This window comes from Protobothrops mucrosquamatus, unplaced genomic scaffold (assembly GCF_001527695.2).
Source record: "Protobothrops mucrosquamatus isolate PMUCROS unplaced genomic scaffold, P.Mucros_1.0 scaffold458, whole genome shotgun sequence".
In the NCBI taxonomy this organism is placed as follows: Eukaryota; Metazoa; Chordata; class Lepidosauria; order Squamata; family Viperidae; genus Protobothrops; species Protobothrops mucrosquamatus.
Window position 1 is genome coordinate 152656 of NW_015386780.1, and position 22518 is coordinate 175173.

The 22518-nt window shown below is 35.3% G+C and overlaps 1 protein-coding gene across 1 annotated transcript in view; it reads right to left on the reverse strand.

Annotated features, from left to right (window-relative positions):
* The window catches only part of TUSC3 (tumor suppressor candidate 3), a 136750-nt gene that overhangs the window by 13004 nt on the left and 101228 nt on the right, over positions 1–22518 (reverse strand). The window contains exon 7 of the mRNA XM_015816489.1: positions 16434–16497. Within this exon, the coding sequence (XP_015671975.1) occupies positions 16434–16497 (64 nt within the window). The remainder of the gene's footprint in view (positions 1–16433; positions 16498–22518) is intronic.

Below are 22518 nucleotides of genomic sequence, written 5' to 3' on the forward strand. Positions count from 1 at the left end.
CCCCCCCCCCCCGGTTGCTTGGACAATAAACAAAAGGAATGAAATCTGAAATTCATAATAAATACAAATTTAAAATTTACAAGGGAGCAACACCTGATTAAACATTTCAAATATTCCATGAATGTGCATTGTCTAAGAAACTGGCCAACCTTCTATTGAAAAATATTTTGTCCTGCAGTCCCACATGTCCACTAGTACTAATGGTGATATTTTTAGTTTTAAAAACTTGGCTGGTTCATTGCTGCCCACTTTAAAAGTACCTTTTCTAACAGTCACATCTCCAGGGCCATTCTAATGAAACTGATTTCCTTAATCCAGGGGTGTCAAACTGCCGGCCCACGGGCCGGACGCGTCATGTGGAAGCCGTGCCCACCCCATTGCAGGCAATGGCAAAACTGTCCCAATACGTTGCGTGACATGTCTGCTAATCCCTTTCAACCTTGGTGCAGGTGAAATATATAATTTTAAAAAGTAATCATACTGTAAAAACCAGAGTCAAAATTGTTTGAGAATTAGCAGGTCCCTGCATGTTTTATTTAAGAAAAGAAGTTTGTAAATTCTAAAGTTTAGTTGGTCATATGCCTTAAGTACATTGTAGTTGCTGTGGTTTTCTTATAGAATGTACAAGTAAAATAAATTTCAATGCTTAATAAGCCTTTAACAGACCCACATTGCACCATGCCCTGATATGCTTCTTTTTTCTTCTCAGTTTTCTCAATTAATAAAATTTTTAAAAAAGTCACAGTAAAGATGCCTAAGGCAGAAAATCCAGCTGGTGCCTCCACAAGTATGATGATGCACTGAAAAATCAAGAGTGGGATGTATAAGAAGGAGATGACTCAAAGTCTTCCAATCTTTTCCTTCTCCTTAATAGATTCTACCACTTTTGAATTTTGGTTAGTTCAACAGAGTTTTATATTTACTTCAGAAATATGGAGCACATATATAATTTGGGCATATAAAATTTCTTTCAGGTATTTTAATTATTTCTTATATTATGACTTGGTTGGTAAGAGGATTCTAAGTCAAAAAGACTGAGGTATGTACAATTGCTTCAAGATTTTAAGGGAGCATTTTTTCTGATATAAAGTTTTAAGGACAAAATCCATCAAGAATGTTTTTCTATCTAGCGACTTATCAAGAAACAAACGCAATTTCATGACATATTGTGGAGATACAAGTGATTTGAAAATATCTAAACTGAAGATGATCAATAGTTTCTTGTGAACCATCACTTCCACTTTGGAGGGACCATCAGATAGTTTAAAATTCCAGTTAAATAAATCAAAGCTTGGATAATAAAAAGTTTGGAACACTTAGAACTTAGAAGTAAGCTGTGTACTCCAGAACGCTGCTAAGTTGCTGTCTTTCTCTAGTTCACACTTCTTATATTAGCTATAAGAGCTTTTTTTTTAAAAAAGGCAGAAATAAATTAATTTTATCAATGTCAGAGACTCTGATATTTCTACCTATATAGCTAAAAAAAAGAAAAATAAAATTTGCCAAGTTTCTTATTCATTGTATGTGAACAGGCAGAACTTGTCCTTCTTGTCCTTCAGGCAACTCAACTGGAAAATTGAAAAAATAAAATCTTGCTGAAAAAACAGATGCTACATCTGAACCAAGATATCCTTATGTGCACTGCAAATAAGTTGCAGTGCACAAAAAATTAAAGGACATTGGCTTGCTATGAGTTAACCACTCAAGTACTCATTTTAATTTTAAAAAGATGAATGTTTGGTTAAATCTATGCTGTGTTGATGAGTCCAGACTGAACCCAACTTATCATTTATTAGATTTATTTATTCATAGAGTAATAATTATCCATGTTTATTAAAACCTGGCATCATGGAAGAGGTCAATGATTGCAAATGGAACAATGAGGCCAGGAATGCTGCCAATTCCCTACAACTGAAGTTTCCCAATGGATCTTTCCTTTCAACATTGTCTGCCAGCAGCTGACAACAGACAGCATCCTTTGGGATGAACATCAGGACAGAATGTCAACATTTCAGAACCTGTAGCAATTTCCAGGATGAACTACTTCAAAGTTCTATTGTTATTCAAGGACACTCAAGCAGCAAGGAGTAACAGCAAGTTTTCAATCAGTTCCCAATGGGATATCTGCCCTTCTTTTAGTCCTTCTACTCACATGCTCAGCACCATATAGTTCTTGCCAAAATTAGCAAAAACAGCCTTTGCCCATTGTTTTTCATACTTTCTAAGCAAACCATCTGAGAATAAATGGCATCTTACAGTGCAAAATATAAAACCACTGGTTCCAAAACAATGCTGTAAAAGATTTATTTATGTATTATATTATGTGTTAACAGTAGAAAAGCCCCACCCTTCCTTATAGAAAAAGATGTTTTGAGATTCAGTTGAAGTATCTGGAATCTGATTGTTTCAGTATACAGCATTACAAGTGCTTTGCATCCCAAATTATATTCATTAAAATGTAGACAAATGGATTAGTTCTAATTACAACTCAAGCAAGCTGCTTATTGGGCAACATTCAAATAAATTTTGAAACAATATTGAGAACTATCATGGGAACCCATGGCCCTTCAGATGTTGCTGCACAACTCCTTCCAAGAATAAGGAATGCTTAGAGTTACAGATATTGACACTGGAGGCTCACAGGTTGCTTATCCAAGCCTGAAAAAGATTTGAATTTTCTGATCTAATGCAGGCTAACAAGCAGACTCCATTCTCTACAAAAACCATCAAATAGCACCACACAACAGACATCTCATTACTTAGCTAAGATTAAAAAATAGGTACACTTCAATACTACTTGGAACAATTTAATTTCCAATCATGGCACTTTTGATTACCTTCCTGTTATGTGCTGAACATAGATTGCTGTGCCTTAGGACTTATTTCTGAATGCTGTTTGTTTTACTTCAGAAATATTTATGAAAATTCCAAAGTGCCCTTTATCAAGTATATAGTCTGAATGATGTGCTGTTCCTGTGCAGCTACTCAATTCATCCATCTTAATTTTGGGGGTCAATTGCATTAAATTAGAGAAGGGAAAGGGGATTCAGAGGATGAATACTGCAGCAATTGTAGTAGATCTGAATGACAGAGTACAACCTGTTTTTGAAATTACCCATCACACTAGTCTCCTTGGGTAGATGGAATGGATATTTACAACCAAATATATTAACCCACTATATTTGACTCAAGTTCTTCAATTACTGGGACATCAATGACCTTTGGGTTACATACTCCTTAGGAGTTGGCTGAGGAATTATTTATTACTTTGTGCATGTTTCTTGGGCACCACACAATGTTAAATAAATGAGAGAAACAGTCATATATTTAAAAGAATATGCCTCTAAGCTTTATTCTATAAATACACAGGCACATAAAGAAAAGGTATATTCAGATGAGAATAAAGGGATAAGATAATAACATGCCATTTTCAAATGGTTGAAGGGTACCAGTTGGATGGGCTAGCAATGTTGCCTTTTTTTTCTTCAGTAAGTTTTGAATCCAAGAAAACAATACTTGATCAGGCACCAGGAAGAACTTCCTGGGGTATGATAAATGACTACCTGCTAAGAGATTTGAAGCAGAGAATGGATAGCCATCTGAAATAACAGTGAATTTGCTGCATCAGTGGGGTATTGGACAGAGCCAGAAGCAGGAAGCATACTTTCTATATTATTAAATTACAGCTCCCAGCACTTCTGCCAACTGGTGGTATTAGCTGAGTGGCTGGCATTACCAACTGCAAGACTGAGTTTGCTATCGTATAGAATCTTTTTTCTTTATATATAATTCTAATCAGGTAAATAAATGGTAATTTGTAACTTTAGCAATTTGTCTTCATCTAAAAACGACACACCCCTTTCTTATGTTTGTCTCTCTGGCAGTAAATATAAATCTTGCAAGAAGTTTCCATTGTTTGCATATAACAGGAAAACATTATATAAAATTATTGTTTTAACCATTCAGTCAAGTCTGACTCTTGGTGACTTTATAGGCATGTGCTTTGCATGCTACCCTGTCAAGCATAGCTTCTTTCAATTGTTCAATCTTTGTATCAGATTTGATGTTATCAAGCGTGTTGTTTGCTTGCCCCTTCTTCTTATTCCACTAACCATTCCTAGCCATCATTGACTTCAATGAATTTGCACACATGACATGGGCTAAAGTAAATCAGACGTAGTTTTATGATTGTAGCTTCTAGTAATGAGTTTGGTTTTATACGATTTAGCATCTGTTAGTTACTCTGGTTCAGAGTATACACAATAATTTACGCCAACACCACAGTTCAAAGGCGTCAATTCTTCTTCGATCAGCCATTCTTAGTGTCCAATTCTCACACCCATACATCATTATAGGGAAGACTACTGCTCTAACTAGCTTGCTTTTTATATTTATATCAATATCTTTGCTTTTTCAGATCATATTCATGTTAACCATTGCAGTGCGGCCTAAGGTTATCCTGCATTTGATTTCAGGAGTGGAATTGCCATCATGAACAAGTTTTGATCCAAGGAAGATAAATTCTTGAACTAATTCAATTTTCTCCTTGTTGATTTTAAACATCTCATGTCCATCTGCAGCTGTTGTCATTATCTTTGTTTTCCTGATGTTAAGACTCAATTCTACATTTTAATTTTTGTCCTTGATTTTCCAAATCATTTTTTCCAGGTCTTCTTTATTTTCAGCCAACAGTGTTGTATCATCTGCGTACCTGAAATTATTTATGGTTCTTTCCCCAATCTTCACTCCAACATATATATGAGCCATGGTAGTGCAGTGGTTAGAATGCAGTATTCTGGGCTAACTCTGCCCACAGTCAGGAGTTTGATCCTGGCTAGCTCAAGGTTGACTCAGCCTTCCATTCTTCTGAGATCAGTAAAATGAGGATCCAGATTGTTGTGGGCAATATAGTGACATTTGTAAAACTAAGTGCTATTGCTATTACTATATAGTTAGCCTTCACATATATACATTACATTTGAAAGTCCTAAACTTATTCTGTAGAATCTGTTACACTTTCTTCATTGTCTCTTTGAGATGGTATTTTAGCCAATCATATATTTGTTAAAATTATATTTTCGTCATCAAACAGAAAAGAAACATTTTAATATTTGCAAGTTCTGAATTATTTTGAAAAACTATTGAAGGTGAAAACTACATCTTGTGCAAAAAGAGAATGCATTATTTAGAGGAATTAAAGCAGTATGGATTGGAGCCTTGAATACATAATTTCAGTTATAATCAGGCTGCCTTTAAAAGTAATTGGAGTGCATAATTCCAGTGTGAATTTCGACCACCATGGTTCTTATCTTAAAAGATAATCATATTGTTTTTAGAGAAACTCCTCAAAAATAGTTCTTACAACGCTGGACTACTTCAAATGATCTCCGCTGCAGAAAATGAACACTCTCACTAAAACCATCATATCCGTGAAGGTAAAGATTTTAAAACCCATTTCAATCCACCTCAGTCACAACAAGCATAATATGGAACTACAGCTGACTGCATGACAGACCACTGATTTTCAGATCTTTCCTTTTCAGCCAGATAACACCTGGGACGCTTAGAAAGGTGCCAATCAAACTGGTTGGAGAAAATAGGTTTTGAAAAGCTTGAAAATGAGAAACCATAATAAAAATTGAGACACAGATACACAATTACACTTTAAACACAAACAAACACAGCTGTCTAGGTTTGTTGACCAGAGATGATAAAACATTGATTTGTCCCCTGAAAAAATATATATACTGTGACTGATGGTCTGCAGAAGTCCAAACAAAAACACAGTCATCAAAACCTATGGATTTATATAAAAGCATTTTTTCTATTCTTATTATTTTATTAACTAGTTTAACCACTTTGCTTTATTTCCTGCTTTGTTACCTGTTTTGTCAGATGACTGCCCAAATTTGTTTATTGTCCCTTATGATTGAAAGGCCGTTTCAAAATATTTACATGATGACATACTGTAGCACTATTACAAGTAGTCTCTTATGGAATATAGAGTATTGTGTGAAGGACATAAATGCACAATTTTCATTTAAAGATCCTCATATGGTTAGTTTGAAGATCTGCAAGCAGTTCAAAAGCATGCAAATGCAAGTAGATAAATAGGTACCACTTTGGTGGGAAGATAACTGCATCTTTATACAATGCTGGCTTCCTTGTTTAAGAAACAGACATGAGCATTGCCCCCTAGAGCTGGACACAAGTAGCCAAGAGAAACCTTTTACCTTTTTTTAAAGATGACTGGAAAGACATTCAATTGAATGTGCTTTTAGTTGCATATGAAACCGGAACTTTCACTTTGGGGAGTCATTGGCTCAAACTTTAGCAGTTATACCTTTCTCTGTGTTTCCTCATGCTTATCTTATTACCCCTCCCTTTATCTGCCATAATACTTTTCTTTTGACTTTGTTTCTTTTTGTCTTACATAAACTAATGGCTCGAAGTAATGAATATACTTTCTAGTGTTTTTAGTTTATGCAAAGATAATGAAGGATGGCGTCTGAGAGGGATACGGCAGAAGATCAATTGTACAATTCAGTTGAATAAAAGAAAACCTCAGAGAGCCTCTTGGCTGCCTGATTGATTTAATCCAATCAATAGCCACACTACGACAGGCAAGGAAGTACATAAAACATCAATGTATCTTTGTGGAGTGCTCAGTTACTCTCCGAGGAACTGTGCTATGTTAGTGGTGGGAATGCTACAGAACTACAGTATTTTTCTTGCAAAAGTCTAGATGGCCAATTTATAGGTATCTTGCCTGGTTTTCTTCCTTGGAGAATAACTGACAAGCTATTTGCTTGGAAAATAGGATTTTCTGGTTATTTTTAGGTTTAGGGAGGGAAGTTTGAGGGTTTTCTTTAAGATCAGATCTAGGCTAATATAAGTAGAAATATTCAAAGTATATTTATTCATTTTCTGCTGTTTATTGAGCCACATGCACAAACACAGTGTTTAGAAAAGATAAAAGAAGTGAGAATGTAGACATTTTTACTGCTACTATTTTACCAAGCTATGAAATTTTATTTTTGACCACTCTTTTTATTTATCTGTCTTAATAATTGTTTAACATTCAAATAAAATAATCAGTCCAAATTTTTAGGAATCTGAATCCCTGGATATTTGAAAGAGTGTTTCCAGTTTTGAATTTTTGATCATTAATATATTTTGCATTGTCATAGAAATATTTATATAGAGAAATTGTTATAAAAATTAATTAGTAATAAATAATCAAACAATGAATCTGCAAACGTAATTAGTTAGCTAATTAAAAAAGTAATGGAACTGCATCTACATGGAAGTATGTATTGCTGTACCTCAACGTTCTGTCTTAGGCCTAGAATTCACTATCTTCATAAACTATTTAAATGAAGGGTTAGAAGGGGAACTCATCAAATTTGCAGATAATACCAAGCTAGCGGGAATAGTCGACACTCCAGTAGAGAGGCTCAAGATGCAGAAAGTTTTCAACAGACTTGAACATAGAGCTGTCTAACAAAATGAAATTCAGTGGTGAGAAAAGTAAGGTTTTATACTTGGGCAAGAAAAAGCAAACACACAGATATAGAATAGATGCCACCTGGTTGAACAGTACTAATTGTCAGAGGAATCTAGAAGTTCTAGTAGACAACTACTTAAACATGAGCCAGCAGTGTGCTGCAGCCACCAAAAAAGCTAACACAGTCCAAGGCTGCATTAACAGATTCAAGATCATGTGAAGTGTTAGTGCCACTTTATAATGCCCCAAAGGTGCTTTTTTTAGAAGGCAACTGGGCTTTGTTTTTCTTTGAAGATGTTTCGCTTCTCATCCAAGAAGCTTCTTCAGCTCTGACTAGATGTTGTGGAATAGAAGGATCTAGTCAGAGCTGAAGAAACTTTTTGGATGAGAAGCAAAATATCTTCAAAGAAAAACAAGAAAAAGCACCTTTGGGACAACCATGACCTGGATGACTGAGAATCTCCATAGATACTTTATAATGCTAAAAATTGGCAGTTTTTAAGAAGAGATTGGACAACCATTTGTTTGAAATGGTATGGGGTCTCCTGCATATACCCTTGAAGACCTCCAAGGTCCCTTCCAACTTTGTTATTCGGTTATATTAATTTGTTAAAACTTATTAAAATTGTTCTTAATTCAAGAGAATTAGTTTAAAGTTAAATTCAATATCTGCAATATTAGCAACAAAATACTTTATAAATTAAAAAAAAATATTTTATTTTAATTTCTAAACCTTGTATGTCAACATTTTATTATTTCTTTTGCTAGAGGCTCCAATGAAATGGCAAATAATATTGGGGAAAGTGGGAAACCTTATTTAATACCTTTTTAAAATTACAATGTAAAATCTATATCACTAGCTCTAACAAAGGTCCTTGTATTTTGATACAATTTTGGAATTCTAAAAAGTAATCTCCAAAATTCATGTATTCTAAAGTAGAACATTGTCAATTATCTTCACCACAACTGAGGATTAATGCATTATTCACAGAGGCCAAAAATCAGGAATTTTTAGAAAGATTTGCTATTAAAAAATAGCGAAGAAAGCTATGCAATTTCAAATATTAAATCATACAATAACCATATTAATAATAGTTTGGGCTTGATAAGATAATAAGAATTAACACCCTGATTAAATATGGAATGTATAAATATATCATTAAACAAAATCCACTACTTTTTGCCCCAAACATTTCTAAAGGAGTAAAGAATATTAGAAATTCTTCAGTAAGTTCAAATTTTGGAATTAACTGGTTACCTCATACCTCTTCAACTTTTAACATTTTAAATAAAACTGAATAATTTCTTCATTGGGAAGTGAAATGACGTTAATATTTGTTTTCTATATGATGGGGATATTCCTAAATGGAGAACAATTAGAAATAAACTTAGAAAATTTGGCTCTTTTATGATTTCACAGACCTCACAATCTGCACTTTACTTCAGGCTCAGCAATTAGAGCCATGACTAAATATGAAATTAGGTTAAATGTCACCCCACTAGATATGAAATCAACTCTACAGGAAATCTAAAAGTACTTTTTTATTGAGATTGGCTATAATAACATAAAGTTGTAAGTCTGAAAGTGCTGAACTTCAGTCCTGTTCTTATACTCCAATGAATCAAGATTGTGCCTGCCTGAGCTGCTTCAGTGTTGTTGCTCTGTCTTGAAAAAAAAAGTTTCATTCCTTTTACCTACAGGGTACATTTCTGTCAAGGTCATCTTCCCTACTTAAATTCATCATCTAATGGTGAGAAAAGTTAAAAAACCTACAACATTCTATTAGAAATGAAAACACCTTTCTTGAATGGATTAGAAAGAAATATGGGATTTAAAAATAAACGTTTCATCTATGACATTATGTTTATCCACTTGACACAGCAAAGCACTATGTTTAATTCTGGCCAAAACTGAAATATTTAATAGAAAGTATTTCATGCTAAGGAAGTTTAAAATGATGGCTTCTAGATTATGTCCCATGTGCTGCAGAAAGTAATAAAGAAATAAGTGCATATGTGGTGGTCTTGTGAAAGTTGCTTTTCTGTTTAACATTTCATTAAAAAAGACAAATCAACACTCAGGCTATTGTATAACTATAGATCATAAGCTGGTCTTATTAAATTTTTATCCAAATTACATTCTAAATTACAAATAATTCATAGTATCTGGGATTTTTTTTTTTTAGGGGTGGGGTTGCAAAGAGTGCAAAAAAAAAAAAAAAGGTTGAAAACTTTTATATGGTGGTAAATATGTTGAGAAAGCCTAAAGGAAAAATATTCTGATTCTGAAAAACCAAAGTGAGGATTGTGAAAGGCTTAGGCTGAAATGTGTAGCAAAATGATACATGTTTGTAGTAAAATAAAATTTTATCTTACTTTTAGTGCTATTTAGGCATATACTATGGGATATGGAGTAATACATGCAAACTTATTTACTTATTGCCATATGCTAACTAAATATTTGCTTATTCAGATTTATATGGCCACGTGTCTAATCATAGAAGCTCTGGGTAGCTAACAACAGTTAAAACACTATATAAATAGGAAATAACAGATAACCAAGATAAAAATTTATTTTCTAATGTTTAGAAGGCTGACAAATTAAGACCAAGGAATGATGTTGTCAACCTGAATTCTATTTTGGAATTCTATTTAGCTTATTATTACTGTTTGAAAACTGGATTTTCCCACTTTTAACATCACCTTTATAATGCTATGAACATATACATATATAAATACTTATAAGCTGCCACATTAAAACCAAAAACCTGGCATTTGAACTAAGCAACATACAGTGCTTTTAAGTTCATTACAAACTCCACGATGAAATACTGCTATGGGAATTTTCTATCCTATTTTAAAAAAAACTAAAATTGGGGTTTACTGGACATTTTTTGTTAGCCATAGTGAAATCCAATTACTTATCTCTTAGTTTTCTATCTAAAGTATTATTTCTCCAGGCAATAATTTCCAACATGAGATTTTCTTGTTTGAATTCTGAAATATCTCTCATGCTATTTCCTCCCTTAAAATCCAAAATATTCTTTACGGTCAGGAGATGTTGACTTCTGTAACTAAATGCAGTGCCCCAAAGAGTTAAAATAGATTCTGCCTCATTTCCCACAGAGATTTAAAGCAAAGAAATCTCTGTCCTGTAAAGCTAATACTGAAGATATGAAATACATCAAGACAGTGCTAACTGATGACAATCTAAATCCTGCAAGCACACCACCAATAAATCTTTGCAAAGATAACCAGCCACAGAATTCCTGCCTGTGGATTGTATAAATTCACCCACTCATCCACCTCTCCTAAAAGTCTCAAAAGCATGTGAATATCAAAGAAATAAAATTATTTCATAAGAAAAGAAAATTCCGTTTAGTTTATGTAAGGCTATTTAATGCTGATTTCTATTGAGTCAGTCAGTTTTCTTGTATTTAGTCATTAAACTTTTCTCAAGTGCATCTCACTTCATGGATGATTTATTAATGGCTTTCTTAAAAAGAAACACCAAACCCCATGCAGGGCACCCAAAATATTGATATTAAGTCTGCCTAAATCTACAAACTATTATTTGTGGGAAATTATATACAGCACCTTCAGGCAATGATCATTCAACTGAGCTGGTGACAAATATGTTTACAGTACATAAAGCTTTATTCTCCATTGCACTTGATAACAAGTGATTGTTGCTTCTAGGGAAAAAACCCCAAAGCTTTACTTGTTGAAGATAAATGAGAACAGATGTTGAGGAAAAACGGCAAGACGCTGCTGTTGAAAGTGACAGATTAAAAGTAATCCAAATCTAAAGACAATTCCCAAAGTGCATCCAGTGTGAGTTTCTTACCTCTGCTTTGAAAATATATGTCCTTAGATGCCCCATGTGCAGGGAAAATAGGTGGGATATTAACACTGGTGGAAACAGAACTTAACATTTTGGAAAGCTTGTCTTTCAAAATGCCAATGTGCAACTGAAAACTGGTTTCTTGAGCTTTAAGCCAGCTTTATAAACCATTAAATGAATATTATTTGATAAAGTTGCCTTGGATTACCTTTGAAATCAACAGGACATGCAAGACACTTAATACTGCAAAAAGATGCTGATTGGAAATAGCAGGAGGGACAGAAGAGGGACAGAGTTTAGGACAACATGCTTTGAAACTGTCTTTTTGAATACTAGCAATACCCAGAATTGCCTAGGGCATGTTGCTAAGAAAACAAAAGGAACTCTGAGGAAAGTGAAGTTAAGTGATTCACCTGCTACCTTTACAAGGTGTTGCACAGTTGGCTTAAACATGCACACCTATTTGTGGCTGCCATTGAAAAATCCTTGCCCAGCATTTATGTACGAGTAACAATAGCTCCCTTGTTTTTTCTCTATGGATTTCAACTGCTCCAAAAGAGCTCACATCTTCTCAAAATTGGGCTGGTGTATTTCATCATTATACCCTGAAATACTATAACATTTCAGACTGTTTGGCAGAAAAGCCCTGCTGAAGTACGTAATAATATGATATTATTTATTTTTATTTTGCTTTACAACTGAAAAGATTTCTAGAATGTATTACATCATCATTACAATTATCATTTATCTTTTCAGGCTTACAATCTAAAACACTCTAATACAGGGGTGTCAACTCACAACATCACGTGACATGTCGCGATGTATCACAACTTTTTTCCCATTGCCAGCAATGGGGTGGGCGTGGTTTCGCCATGACGCATCCAGCCCGTGGGCCGGCAGTTTGACACCCCTGCTCTAATAGAAGAGAATATATGCAACTCAGGGTTGAATTGTGGAGTCCTTGGTTTTTTTTGAGCTTGGTTGTTTGCTTACAAACATTTCATTTGGAGGGGTTTAGTTGGGTTGTGTGCTCTGGTGATGCCGTGTGATTGCAATAGTCTGTTGGTTGTTTCTAAGATGTTTTTTGATATAGAGTAGTTATTTTCAGAGCTTGTGTTGGTGGTGCTATAGCGGTTGAGTGGCCAGCTACTTTTGGATATAGTTGTGTGGGTATCCATTCTGCTATATCGTAACAGGACTATAACATAAACAAGTGTCAGAAGCGGACTGCATTTATAACAGACAACATTCTCCTTAAAAACTTACTTCAAAGTCAGCTTTTCCCATATTTTGTTCCAGTTAGGAAGGGTATGAAGTTGCACAGAGGAAAAGTTATTTTCTTATAATATCTTTCTTCTCATTATGGAAAGCTATCCCTCTCCTCAAAAAAACCTGGGTATATTTGTGTTTGTGTGTATGCGCGCACACATTTGTATGCATGTGTTTATGTGTATGAATGTGTATGTATATGCATATTCATAAACATATCCAAATACATATTCCTTTTCTATGTAAACACAATTAACATTTATTTCAAGCTGTAATAAACAAAAGGTTAAATTGAGCTTTAAGCTTAAATCAATTCATTAATAAAAATTTGTCTATGTGTAGAACTGAAACTTGTTTGCTGGTACCCGAAGAAGGCCAAGCTTCTTCCAGTATCTACTGCCTGGCCTCTCTCTGCTAGGTAATAAATAAAGTCTCTGATTCTTATATAACTTCACCATTTTGTCCCAAAGTTACCAAGGCTGTTAATAAAATAATAATAATAATTCAGCCTTTACAAAAATGATTTTCAAAGTTGTCTTACCTAAAGAAAGGATACTTGTTGTCTGTCTGAGTATAACTAGGATTCTGTAAAGTGTCAACGCTGCAAATACTGTATATTCTTGCTTTGACAATATGCAGAGCAGTCTGGCATTTTTATAGTTAAACCAGGCAGAAGGGGGAAAAGAAACCGGAAGTAAATCACATCTTCCAAGTTGATTGGAAGATGTGAACCATGACCCCCAAAAAAGGTGGGAGGGAAATGCTTAGATTTACATGCATAGCGGAAAAGAAGCCAGTCCTAAGCATTTCCTCCATGTTGTACTGACGTCTCTGTAACAATAATAAATACTTTTAGGAGTAAAAATGCCTGAAAGTCCTTTTTAGTGTTTCGTTAATCAGACACATGACATAAAGACTACTGTATAAAGCTATCAAGCCAAATATTTTGGCTCTGGTTTTTATAAAGTTGTAAACCAATTATCTTTGAAGTGCTACAGAAATTAGTTGTTCTAGAGAACCAACCTTTCCAAATGAAAAAAAAAATATTTAAAGCAATTATTTATCTACTATCTTTTATGCAGTGATAATTACTAAAGGCTCGGTATGTTTCTGACTGCTGGTTGCTTAGAACAGGGGTCCCCAACCCCCGGTCCGTGGCATGCCAGCAACCGATCTACACAAACAAGCAAAGCCCCATCCATGGGATGCAGGCAGCATACAAAACCACACACTCTCCGGTCTGTGGAAAATCTTTCTCCATGGAACCGGTCCCTGGTGCCCAAAAGGTTGGGGACCTCTGGTTTAGAGAACAAATAACATTCTTACCAGATTTATAATATGGAGACTAGATTGGATATAAATTTAACTTGGTCTAGCAAAGCTTTTCTTATTATAATAAGCTTAACAGAAACAGAAACACTTTGTTCTTCAAGCACTGATGTTGTAGAGACAACAGTAGAAATTGTTTCTTTGGACAATGCATCCAAATGCAGTGAATTGACTTCCTGTCAAGAGTGAAAATTTGGCAGTTACATGCCTCATTGTTTTTATCTTGCTATTAGAGTGGGGAGGGGAGATGATGCTTTCAACTGGGTTAGTTAGAAAAACAAAACCTCTCTAGTTCTTCGGACAGATGGCTGTCTGGAAACCTTTCAAGGACATTCTCGAGGGTGTGAAGCAGATAGCAGATGGTTCCCATAACAAAGAGAATTTGTTTACATGAGCTACATGGACATCTGGGGCGTTTGCCTAGGAACGTCATTTGATGCCTTGGGATTTTAGAGTTAGTTTTCCTTCGCCTATACCAGGCCATGTATTCAATAAACCAGTAAGCTTTTCAGGAATGGAAATGATCCTGGACTTTTATTTGGATATTCAAGCTGGAGGTTGACACTTCCTGAATGCTGTATAAGATTTAACAAAGGCATACTTGGAATATTCAATAAGCAACATATGCAATATGCATTGCATTAGTGACAAATATAAGAGTCTAGCTGTTCGCTTTACAGCAAAATTCAGCAAAATGTAAGCACTTTTAGTCCATATGTTTTTAATCAAATTAAATGCAAGCCTATGTTTTTCAAATAACCAGTCTTTAGTATGTTCATCAGTGAGCTGTCTTATTATTAAATTTGTGTTATTTTGGATAATTTTTTGTAAACTCCACAGAGAAGATAAATGTTTGGTTATACTGCTTGGTATATGTGTTTTAGGATTTAAAAAAATATCAGAAAGTATTAATAGGGCAGTTAATATTGCTGGTATAAAAAGGTTAATAGAAATCATTTTATTCAAACTCTGTATGAAAACTGTCTGGGAAACCCCAATGCATTCCAAATTTTAATAAAACAGCCCCATTGACTATTGAAAAGACCTTCAAGGATTGTTGCTGAAAGATGGATTAAGGTGCTATGTAATATTATTTGTTCTATCAAGAATTTGATTAGAAAAAATACTTTGAATAAGCATACTTATTCAAAATTATTAAATAAGCATAAGCTAGACAGCTATGGGAATGAAGTGCCTAGTCCAGAAAGAAAAGAGCCTCAGTAATTTGATTTCTGGATATATGAAACTTTAAATCTGATGCCATTTTTCTGATTGTCCTTTGTCTGGAATACAATCTTCAGCATACAATCATAACATTAAAAATAAATTGTGGTCCCTAGTAAACAAAGTATGGCCTGCCAGAGCTGCTCTAAAGTTGTGGGCTAAATTTAATGTTTAAAAGGGACAAAACATGGATCAATCAATTCATGTAATAATTTAATATACTTACTTATATTTTTACAATTAAATACTTTTATTTTTTCCCAGCACCGTTTCTGCAGTGCAATCTTCAGCATATTTCCTGAAGATCAGTTGTGGCCTTTGGTTCAAAAAAAAAAAAAAGAAGCTAGCCAGCCTTGCTATAGCAAATGAATCAGCTTCTGTCAGAGAAAACTGTTTAGGAGGATCAGGTTCATTTCAGTAATGGGCCCTCTCTTCATTATGGGTATATTTAAATCCACCTTCTCAGGGTGGAAAAACATTAATTCATTAAAATAAAAATAAAAAAAATAAACCCAACATACATGTGGACATAGGTAGAAAGACACATATACAAAATTATAACAACTCTTAATTTCCTAAGTTTATATTAATGTTGAATATGAACAAGATCACAAACCAGGAGAAAACAAAGTACAATGTATGTATTTCTAGATGCATGGGTTTAGACGCCTGACTGCAAGATCATTCTTTTGTGTGTGTGTGTGTGTGTGTGTGTGTGTTGTGTGTAAGACATGTGTCTGAGATCTACTTCCACATTTCAACATTATCTACAGGATGTGAATCAGTTTTTAGTTGGGACAGACAACTTTTACCAACTGATCATATCACTTAGTTCAGGCATGTCAAACTCGCAATGTCACATGACATCGTGCGAGGTATCGTGACTTTTCCCCCATTGTCGGCAATGGGGTGGGCGCAGTTTCGACATGACACATCCAGCCCATGGGCCAGCAGTTTCACATGCCTGACTTAGTTGAAGACCTCTGCCATTATGAGCTAATTCTCAGAATTGTAAGGGCTGAAGTCCTCAGCACAGCGTTAGAACTGAGAAAAAGGAAAAGTTATGTAATAACAGTAAACTAACCCAAACTTGACTTTCTCTAGGAACAAAGCAGCAAAAATAATGAGCACCAAGCTAATAGGTAGGGAATTCCATACCTGTTAAATACTTCAATGGCAGATACTGTCAATGTAATTCCATTTAACTGTGGATTGTGACTGAGTCTTGCCATTCTTCTGCCATCAACATGTGAAGGATACTCAGAAGGAGAATAATATGGGACTCCGCAACGAACTGTGCCTGACTACTTCCATGTATATAACTCTGAAAAAAAATAAAAGGAAGAATGAATAGATCAGTCATTCTAATGGAACAGTCAGTGTGTATGTACATATGCATGAATTTGCATATTCATTTAGTTATTTAAAGAGTATATTTGTATAGCCTAGAAAAATGTATTACAAAAGAACACAGAGGTATATAAAGAAGATAAACACCAGCTGCAAAGTTGTGCCCTGAACCTTTCTGTTTAAAACCCAGGACCCTAAACGCAAGGAGAAAAGCAAGCCTTTCCCCACATTTCCAAGTTTGTTAGTGCATTCTCACAGGCTACTGTTGGTAGCAGAACACTGTGCAGGATGAAAATTTGCTCTGATCCAGGAAACTAATTACTTTATTAATGTTTTTTATCAATGTTTTGCCCATAATTTAATTACAATGGTAGTACTAAATAGAACAAAATACATACATTAAATAGCCTTTAAATAACAGATAGCATTCAACAGGCCAAAATGCTTAGCTTTTCTCACTTGGTATCCACATGTGCCTTTACGTTTCTATCTGTGCTGAAGAAGAAAACAGGTGGATAGAGTTCCCTGCCCAGAAACTTTCAAATTAAATTGATCATGATTAACAGAATAACAGAATTGGAAGGGACCCTGGAGGTCTTCTATAGCCCAATTCTCTGTTCAAGCAGGAGACCCTATACCATTCTAAATAAATGGGTGTCTATTCTCTTTTTAAAAACCTCAAGTGATGGAGCACTCACAATTTCTGTTTCACTGATTAATTGTTCTCACTGACAAGTAATTTCTCCTTAGTTCCAAGTTTGATCTTTCTTTGATAAGTTTCCATTTGTTACTTCTTGTCTTGCCCTCAGATGCTTTGGAGAATATGTTGATGCCCTCTTCTCTATGACAGCCCCTCAAATATTGGAAAACTTCTATAATGTTATCCCTAGCTCCCTGGCTCACATTAATTTTGAATCAATTGCTTACTATTCCATAATATTTATTACAAATATTATTTCCAAGGTAGATATTCCCCAATCGATACCTGTATTTTGGATTTCAGTTGTCTAAATGAAGAACTCTGCACTTACATTTGCTCTTATTGCTTTCAGCCCACTCTTATAATTATAAAACTGTTTTGAATTTGATTTCTCTTTTCCATGGTATTAACTATCCTATCTAATTGTGCACTACCTTCAAAAATGATAACCATTCTTTCCATCTCTTAATTCAAGTCATTCATCTCTCTCTATATGTGTGTATCTATGTTTGTGAAGAGAGAGAAAATAGAGGACAAAATGCTGATCATGGGCCATATCGTACTGCTTCCAAACAGCCCTGCTGCCAGAAAATAATCTGAACACTTGCACCTAGCAAGTTAGAAGGCAGAGAAGTGCAGCACAATAGCTTGAGAAGAAAAGACCTCAGGATATGGTCTTCTAGTTCAAACATCTTTGCACAGGCTAGCAGTGCAGGGGGTTCTCCAGTTCCAGCTCTCAGAATAGGAACAGCCACTTTCTGGAAGGGGTTAAGAGACAGGAAACTGGGACCACAGGTGAAAAAGCTCTTTCAAGAATAGTTATTTTCAGTGGATTGTTTTGAAGAACAAGGAAGAGCAGGCACATGGTTTCTTTTTATTTCTTTATAATTTATAAATTAAATAAAAGAATGTGAGGTCTTTTTTTACTCCATTTATCCAACTATGGGGCTGGGGTGTGTGTGACAAATCAATTGAGAAAGATTACTAAAATACCCCAGATGTTGATACACAAAATTCATTTTCCTGTGACTGCATTCTGATTTCAGGTACTACTATTACAGGCAATTTACTGGAAGTCATTTTCCATTATCAAGCCTTTCTTTCTATGTTTGTGCATAGAAAAATGGAAAATGTGCAACATTATTTGTTTATATCCCCTCCCCTCTAAAAAAAAGCCTTTCACTGATATGATGTTCCTCCTTTATGGAAAATGCAGTTATTCCAGTTGACCATCAGCAGGCTCCCCGGATTGCCTAACAGTAGAGAGCAGGAAGAAAATAGATGGGGAAATAGCACAGATAAATTGATGAAAGTCTGGGAAACCAGCTCTTCAATTATTATTTACAAGAATGATTTAGGAGCCTAGAAATTGCTGGTGATAGCAAATCATACTGTACAGCCCCCAAAGTCATAATTTATAGCAGTTTCCTTATCTAGTAGCAGTTCTGGCAATTTCCTTTAAACATTACCTCCTCCACACTGGATGTCGGCATACACATTGCCTTTCTTTATGGAGAATCCCCACCTCCCTATAAATACCAGGCTCATTACAATCCTATCAAGATACTTTAAGATACTTTGAAAGTCACCTAAGGGATAGAATTTAATGAAGCTTAAATGAAATTAAGTTCCCTATGGAAAGCTGATTAGTCTATATCCATATAGCATTTACTGTAGCACCTAAGGGTTATCTTATGGGTAAAAGTTACATATAAATAACCAACTTACTGAGATGGGGGCAAAGCAGAAATGATAGCTTTTAAAATTGTAAATGTAAAATCTATTTTCCCTCTCTCTCTCCAAGCAAAAGCAGGACCAAATTAGGACACATCACAGCATCAGTACTTTTTTTTAAGCTATTCTGAGTAGAGATGTGGAAGCCATCAAAAGCTCTCCTAAGTCTATCTGAGTTGCTTTGGGGTGAGAGAAAAAGCAGAAAAATAAAATAAAGGTCTGTGTTAGATTAAGAGAAATTATTTGTTCTTACAGGGACATTAAATAAAATCTTCATGAGAAGACAATGGTGCATGGAAATCAAAAGCTGTTCCCACTGGATAAACCAGAAAATGCTGGTTTTCAATTCAATCGTGAGCGTGTCTTCCTAGCAATTAGTCACTAGTTCCTATGGCTCTTTAGAGGGAAAAACAAAAGACCAGGGGGAAACTTAGCTGTTGGGAGGGATACTCTGATCCTGATGATTTGCAAGAAAAATCAGATATTACAGTTCTGCCCTAGAGAATATCCTGCATAACTTTAACAACATCAAACAATAACATCTGCCTATCCCATATCCTTGGATAAATAAAAATGCAAATTCAGTCTAAATCTCTGTCTGAGTGTGCAATGAATCTAAATAATAATAATAGTAATAGTAATAATAGCAGATGATGCACAAATTGAAGAGAAACAGCTAGAAAAAAATTACAAAATATTATCATTGAAATTGAAGTTGAGCAATTATGGAGGAAGAAAACAATGGTTGTACCAATAGTAATAGGAGTTCTTGGAGCCATACCCAAATGGCTACCTAGATACATGGAAATTTTTAACTTATTAGACCTAAACATCCTGACTTTGCAAAAAACCATCCTACTTGGAACTGCCTATATAGCTCTTAGGTCCTTGGTTAGAACTTGAACTGTTAGTTTTTTATCAGTCCCAGACTGAATCAAATTGAAGATTAAATCTTTAAATAACAACAACAACAACAACAACAGCAACAACAACCACTCTCAGTGAGGCACTACCTTGACATAGTTGTAGAAGATGAGAGCTATGCCAGAGGTTCAACATAAAGGACAGGTCTCATTAGACAAAGAGTGTCTCTCCCATAAAAAACATGTTCGTTTGTTCAAAATCTTAAATCTCTGAAAGTTCTTCACCGATTGCTTTGAAATTTTGACACAACGTTGCATTCGAATACACACATGTTTTATATACCTATATTATATAGATGTCACACCTGTGACAGGTAAAAACATGCTTTTTTTGAAAAACAGCACCATCTGTTGGACGTAAAAGCAACACACGCTTTTATCAGACTGAGCCATAGCAACGCGTGGCTGGGTACAGCTAGTCTGAAATAAAATTGCTGCTAACACTGTCCATATATATAGCCAAGATACTGTAATGGAGTTTAGACTGGATAAATGTGCCATGCTCTCCATCAAACAGGAAAAAATAATGAAAACTGAAGAAAACAAGATGCCCTACAAAAATAACATCAAGAATCTGGATGAAGATGATCACTATCAATACCTAGCTGTCATTCAAACTGACAATATAAAGCACACTGAAGTCAAGAAAAAGATTAGAAGTAAGTACATCAAGAGTGTGAAAGAGATCTTAAAGTCAGTGGTGGAGGAAATACGATCAAGGCAATCAACAGCTGGCCAATTCCAGACATTAGATACATAAGTGGAACAGTAGACTGGACTCAAGCAGAATTAAAAATCATGGGTAGGAAGACCAGAAAAATAATGATAATGAATCATGACCTTCATCCACACAGTGACATTGATAAACTCTGCCTACCAAAGAAAATAGGTGGGTGTGGAATGTTGCAAGTAAATCAGATGGTTGAAGAAGAAAAAAGGGTATTGGAAGAATACCTGAAGGACAGTGAAGAGGATGCACTGAAGTTAGTATATCAGGAAGGCTCACTGACTACTGGAGACCAAACTTGCCTACAAGAAAGACCAAATGAAAAACAGAATGGAGGCATGGGAAGACAAAGCACTACATAGCCAGTACAGTAGCAGTGAAAGCAGATAATAACAAGAACTGGCAATGGTTAAGAACAAGAAAGTTGAAGAAAGAGACCGAGAACTAATTCTGGCAGCACAAGACCAAGCATTAAGAACAAATGCATACAAAGCCAGAATTGAGAAAATAGCAACAGGCAGTAAGTACCGTCTAGGAAAAGAAGCTGAAGAAACACTGGACCACATGGTAAGTTGCTGCAAGATCATACAGACTGGCTACAAGCAATGTCATGACAAAGTAGCAACAATAGTGCATTGGGACATTTGCAAGGAGTATCATTTGCCAGCAAGCAAGAACTGGTGGGACCATAAAATAGAGAAAGTCATAGAAAATAAAGAAGCTAAATTGCTCTGGAATTTTAGAATTCAAACAGAAGGCACCTGTCACATAACACTCCAGACTTAACAACTGTTGATAAGAAAGGCAAAAAAGTCTAATTAGTGAATGTGGCAGAACTTGGAGACAGCAGAAGAGAAGAGAAAGAACTGAAGAAGATAACACAATACAATGATGCAAATAGAAATAGAACGGCTGTGGGAAAAACAAGCCACGGTAATACCAATAGTAATAGGCACCTTGGATACAATCCCCAAACAACTGGAGCACCACTTGAATACCATCGGCACTGACAAACTCACCACCAGTCAATTGCAAAAGGTGGCTTTACTCAGAATAGGTTACATCCTGCGACGATATAACACCATCAAACACCAATATATGCATATCCCCAGGCCTTTGGAAAGGAGTTGCTAGGTAGACAGAAATGCCAAATCCAGTCTGAACATCTGGTTGACTGTGCAATGAACCATAATAATGATACCCCAAAAGTTTCTATCTTTGCTTGCATGGTCTGAGAAGAATGAGAGGTATGTCAGAAGTTCAACTATACTGGACAAGTCTTACCAGAGGAGCCAGAAGAAACAAGAACTGGAGGGACCACAAACTAGACAAAGAAATAAAAAGGAAGAAGCAGAAATGGTAGACAACTGAAGAAGCTTCTTGGAGAAGTGAAATGTCTTCAAAGAAAAACAAAGTTGCCTGTTGAAAAAGCACCTCTGGATTTTTCTCCCTTATTTTCCTTTTTCTTTGTACTTCTGTATTTTGTATTTTGATACTTGAATCCACTGAAAGATAAACCCTACTAAACCCCATTTTACAGACCTTAAAAGTAAGTGTATGTTGATAGCTGTAGAAAGACATTAATTGCAATATATGGTTATATAGTTACATAACCTCCAAAGATTGTTTCAATAATTACAACAACAGGGTTGGGCAGTTGCATGAAATTGCTACTGGCCTTTCAATTTGCATCTGATTCTTCTTTACAGTAAATTTTGAAAGCTGAAAGTTCAAGATCAAACAGACATACCATACTTTGAAGAGGAATGTTTATAATTTTCAGGGGGAAAAATGATTGTTCTAATCACTTTTCATGTTGCAGAATAGGAAAGACTCATAAAAACAGGGCTTTTTTTCAGCCGGAACGCGGCGGAACCGCGTTCCGGCACCTTTTTCCGGGCCTGCCGCACT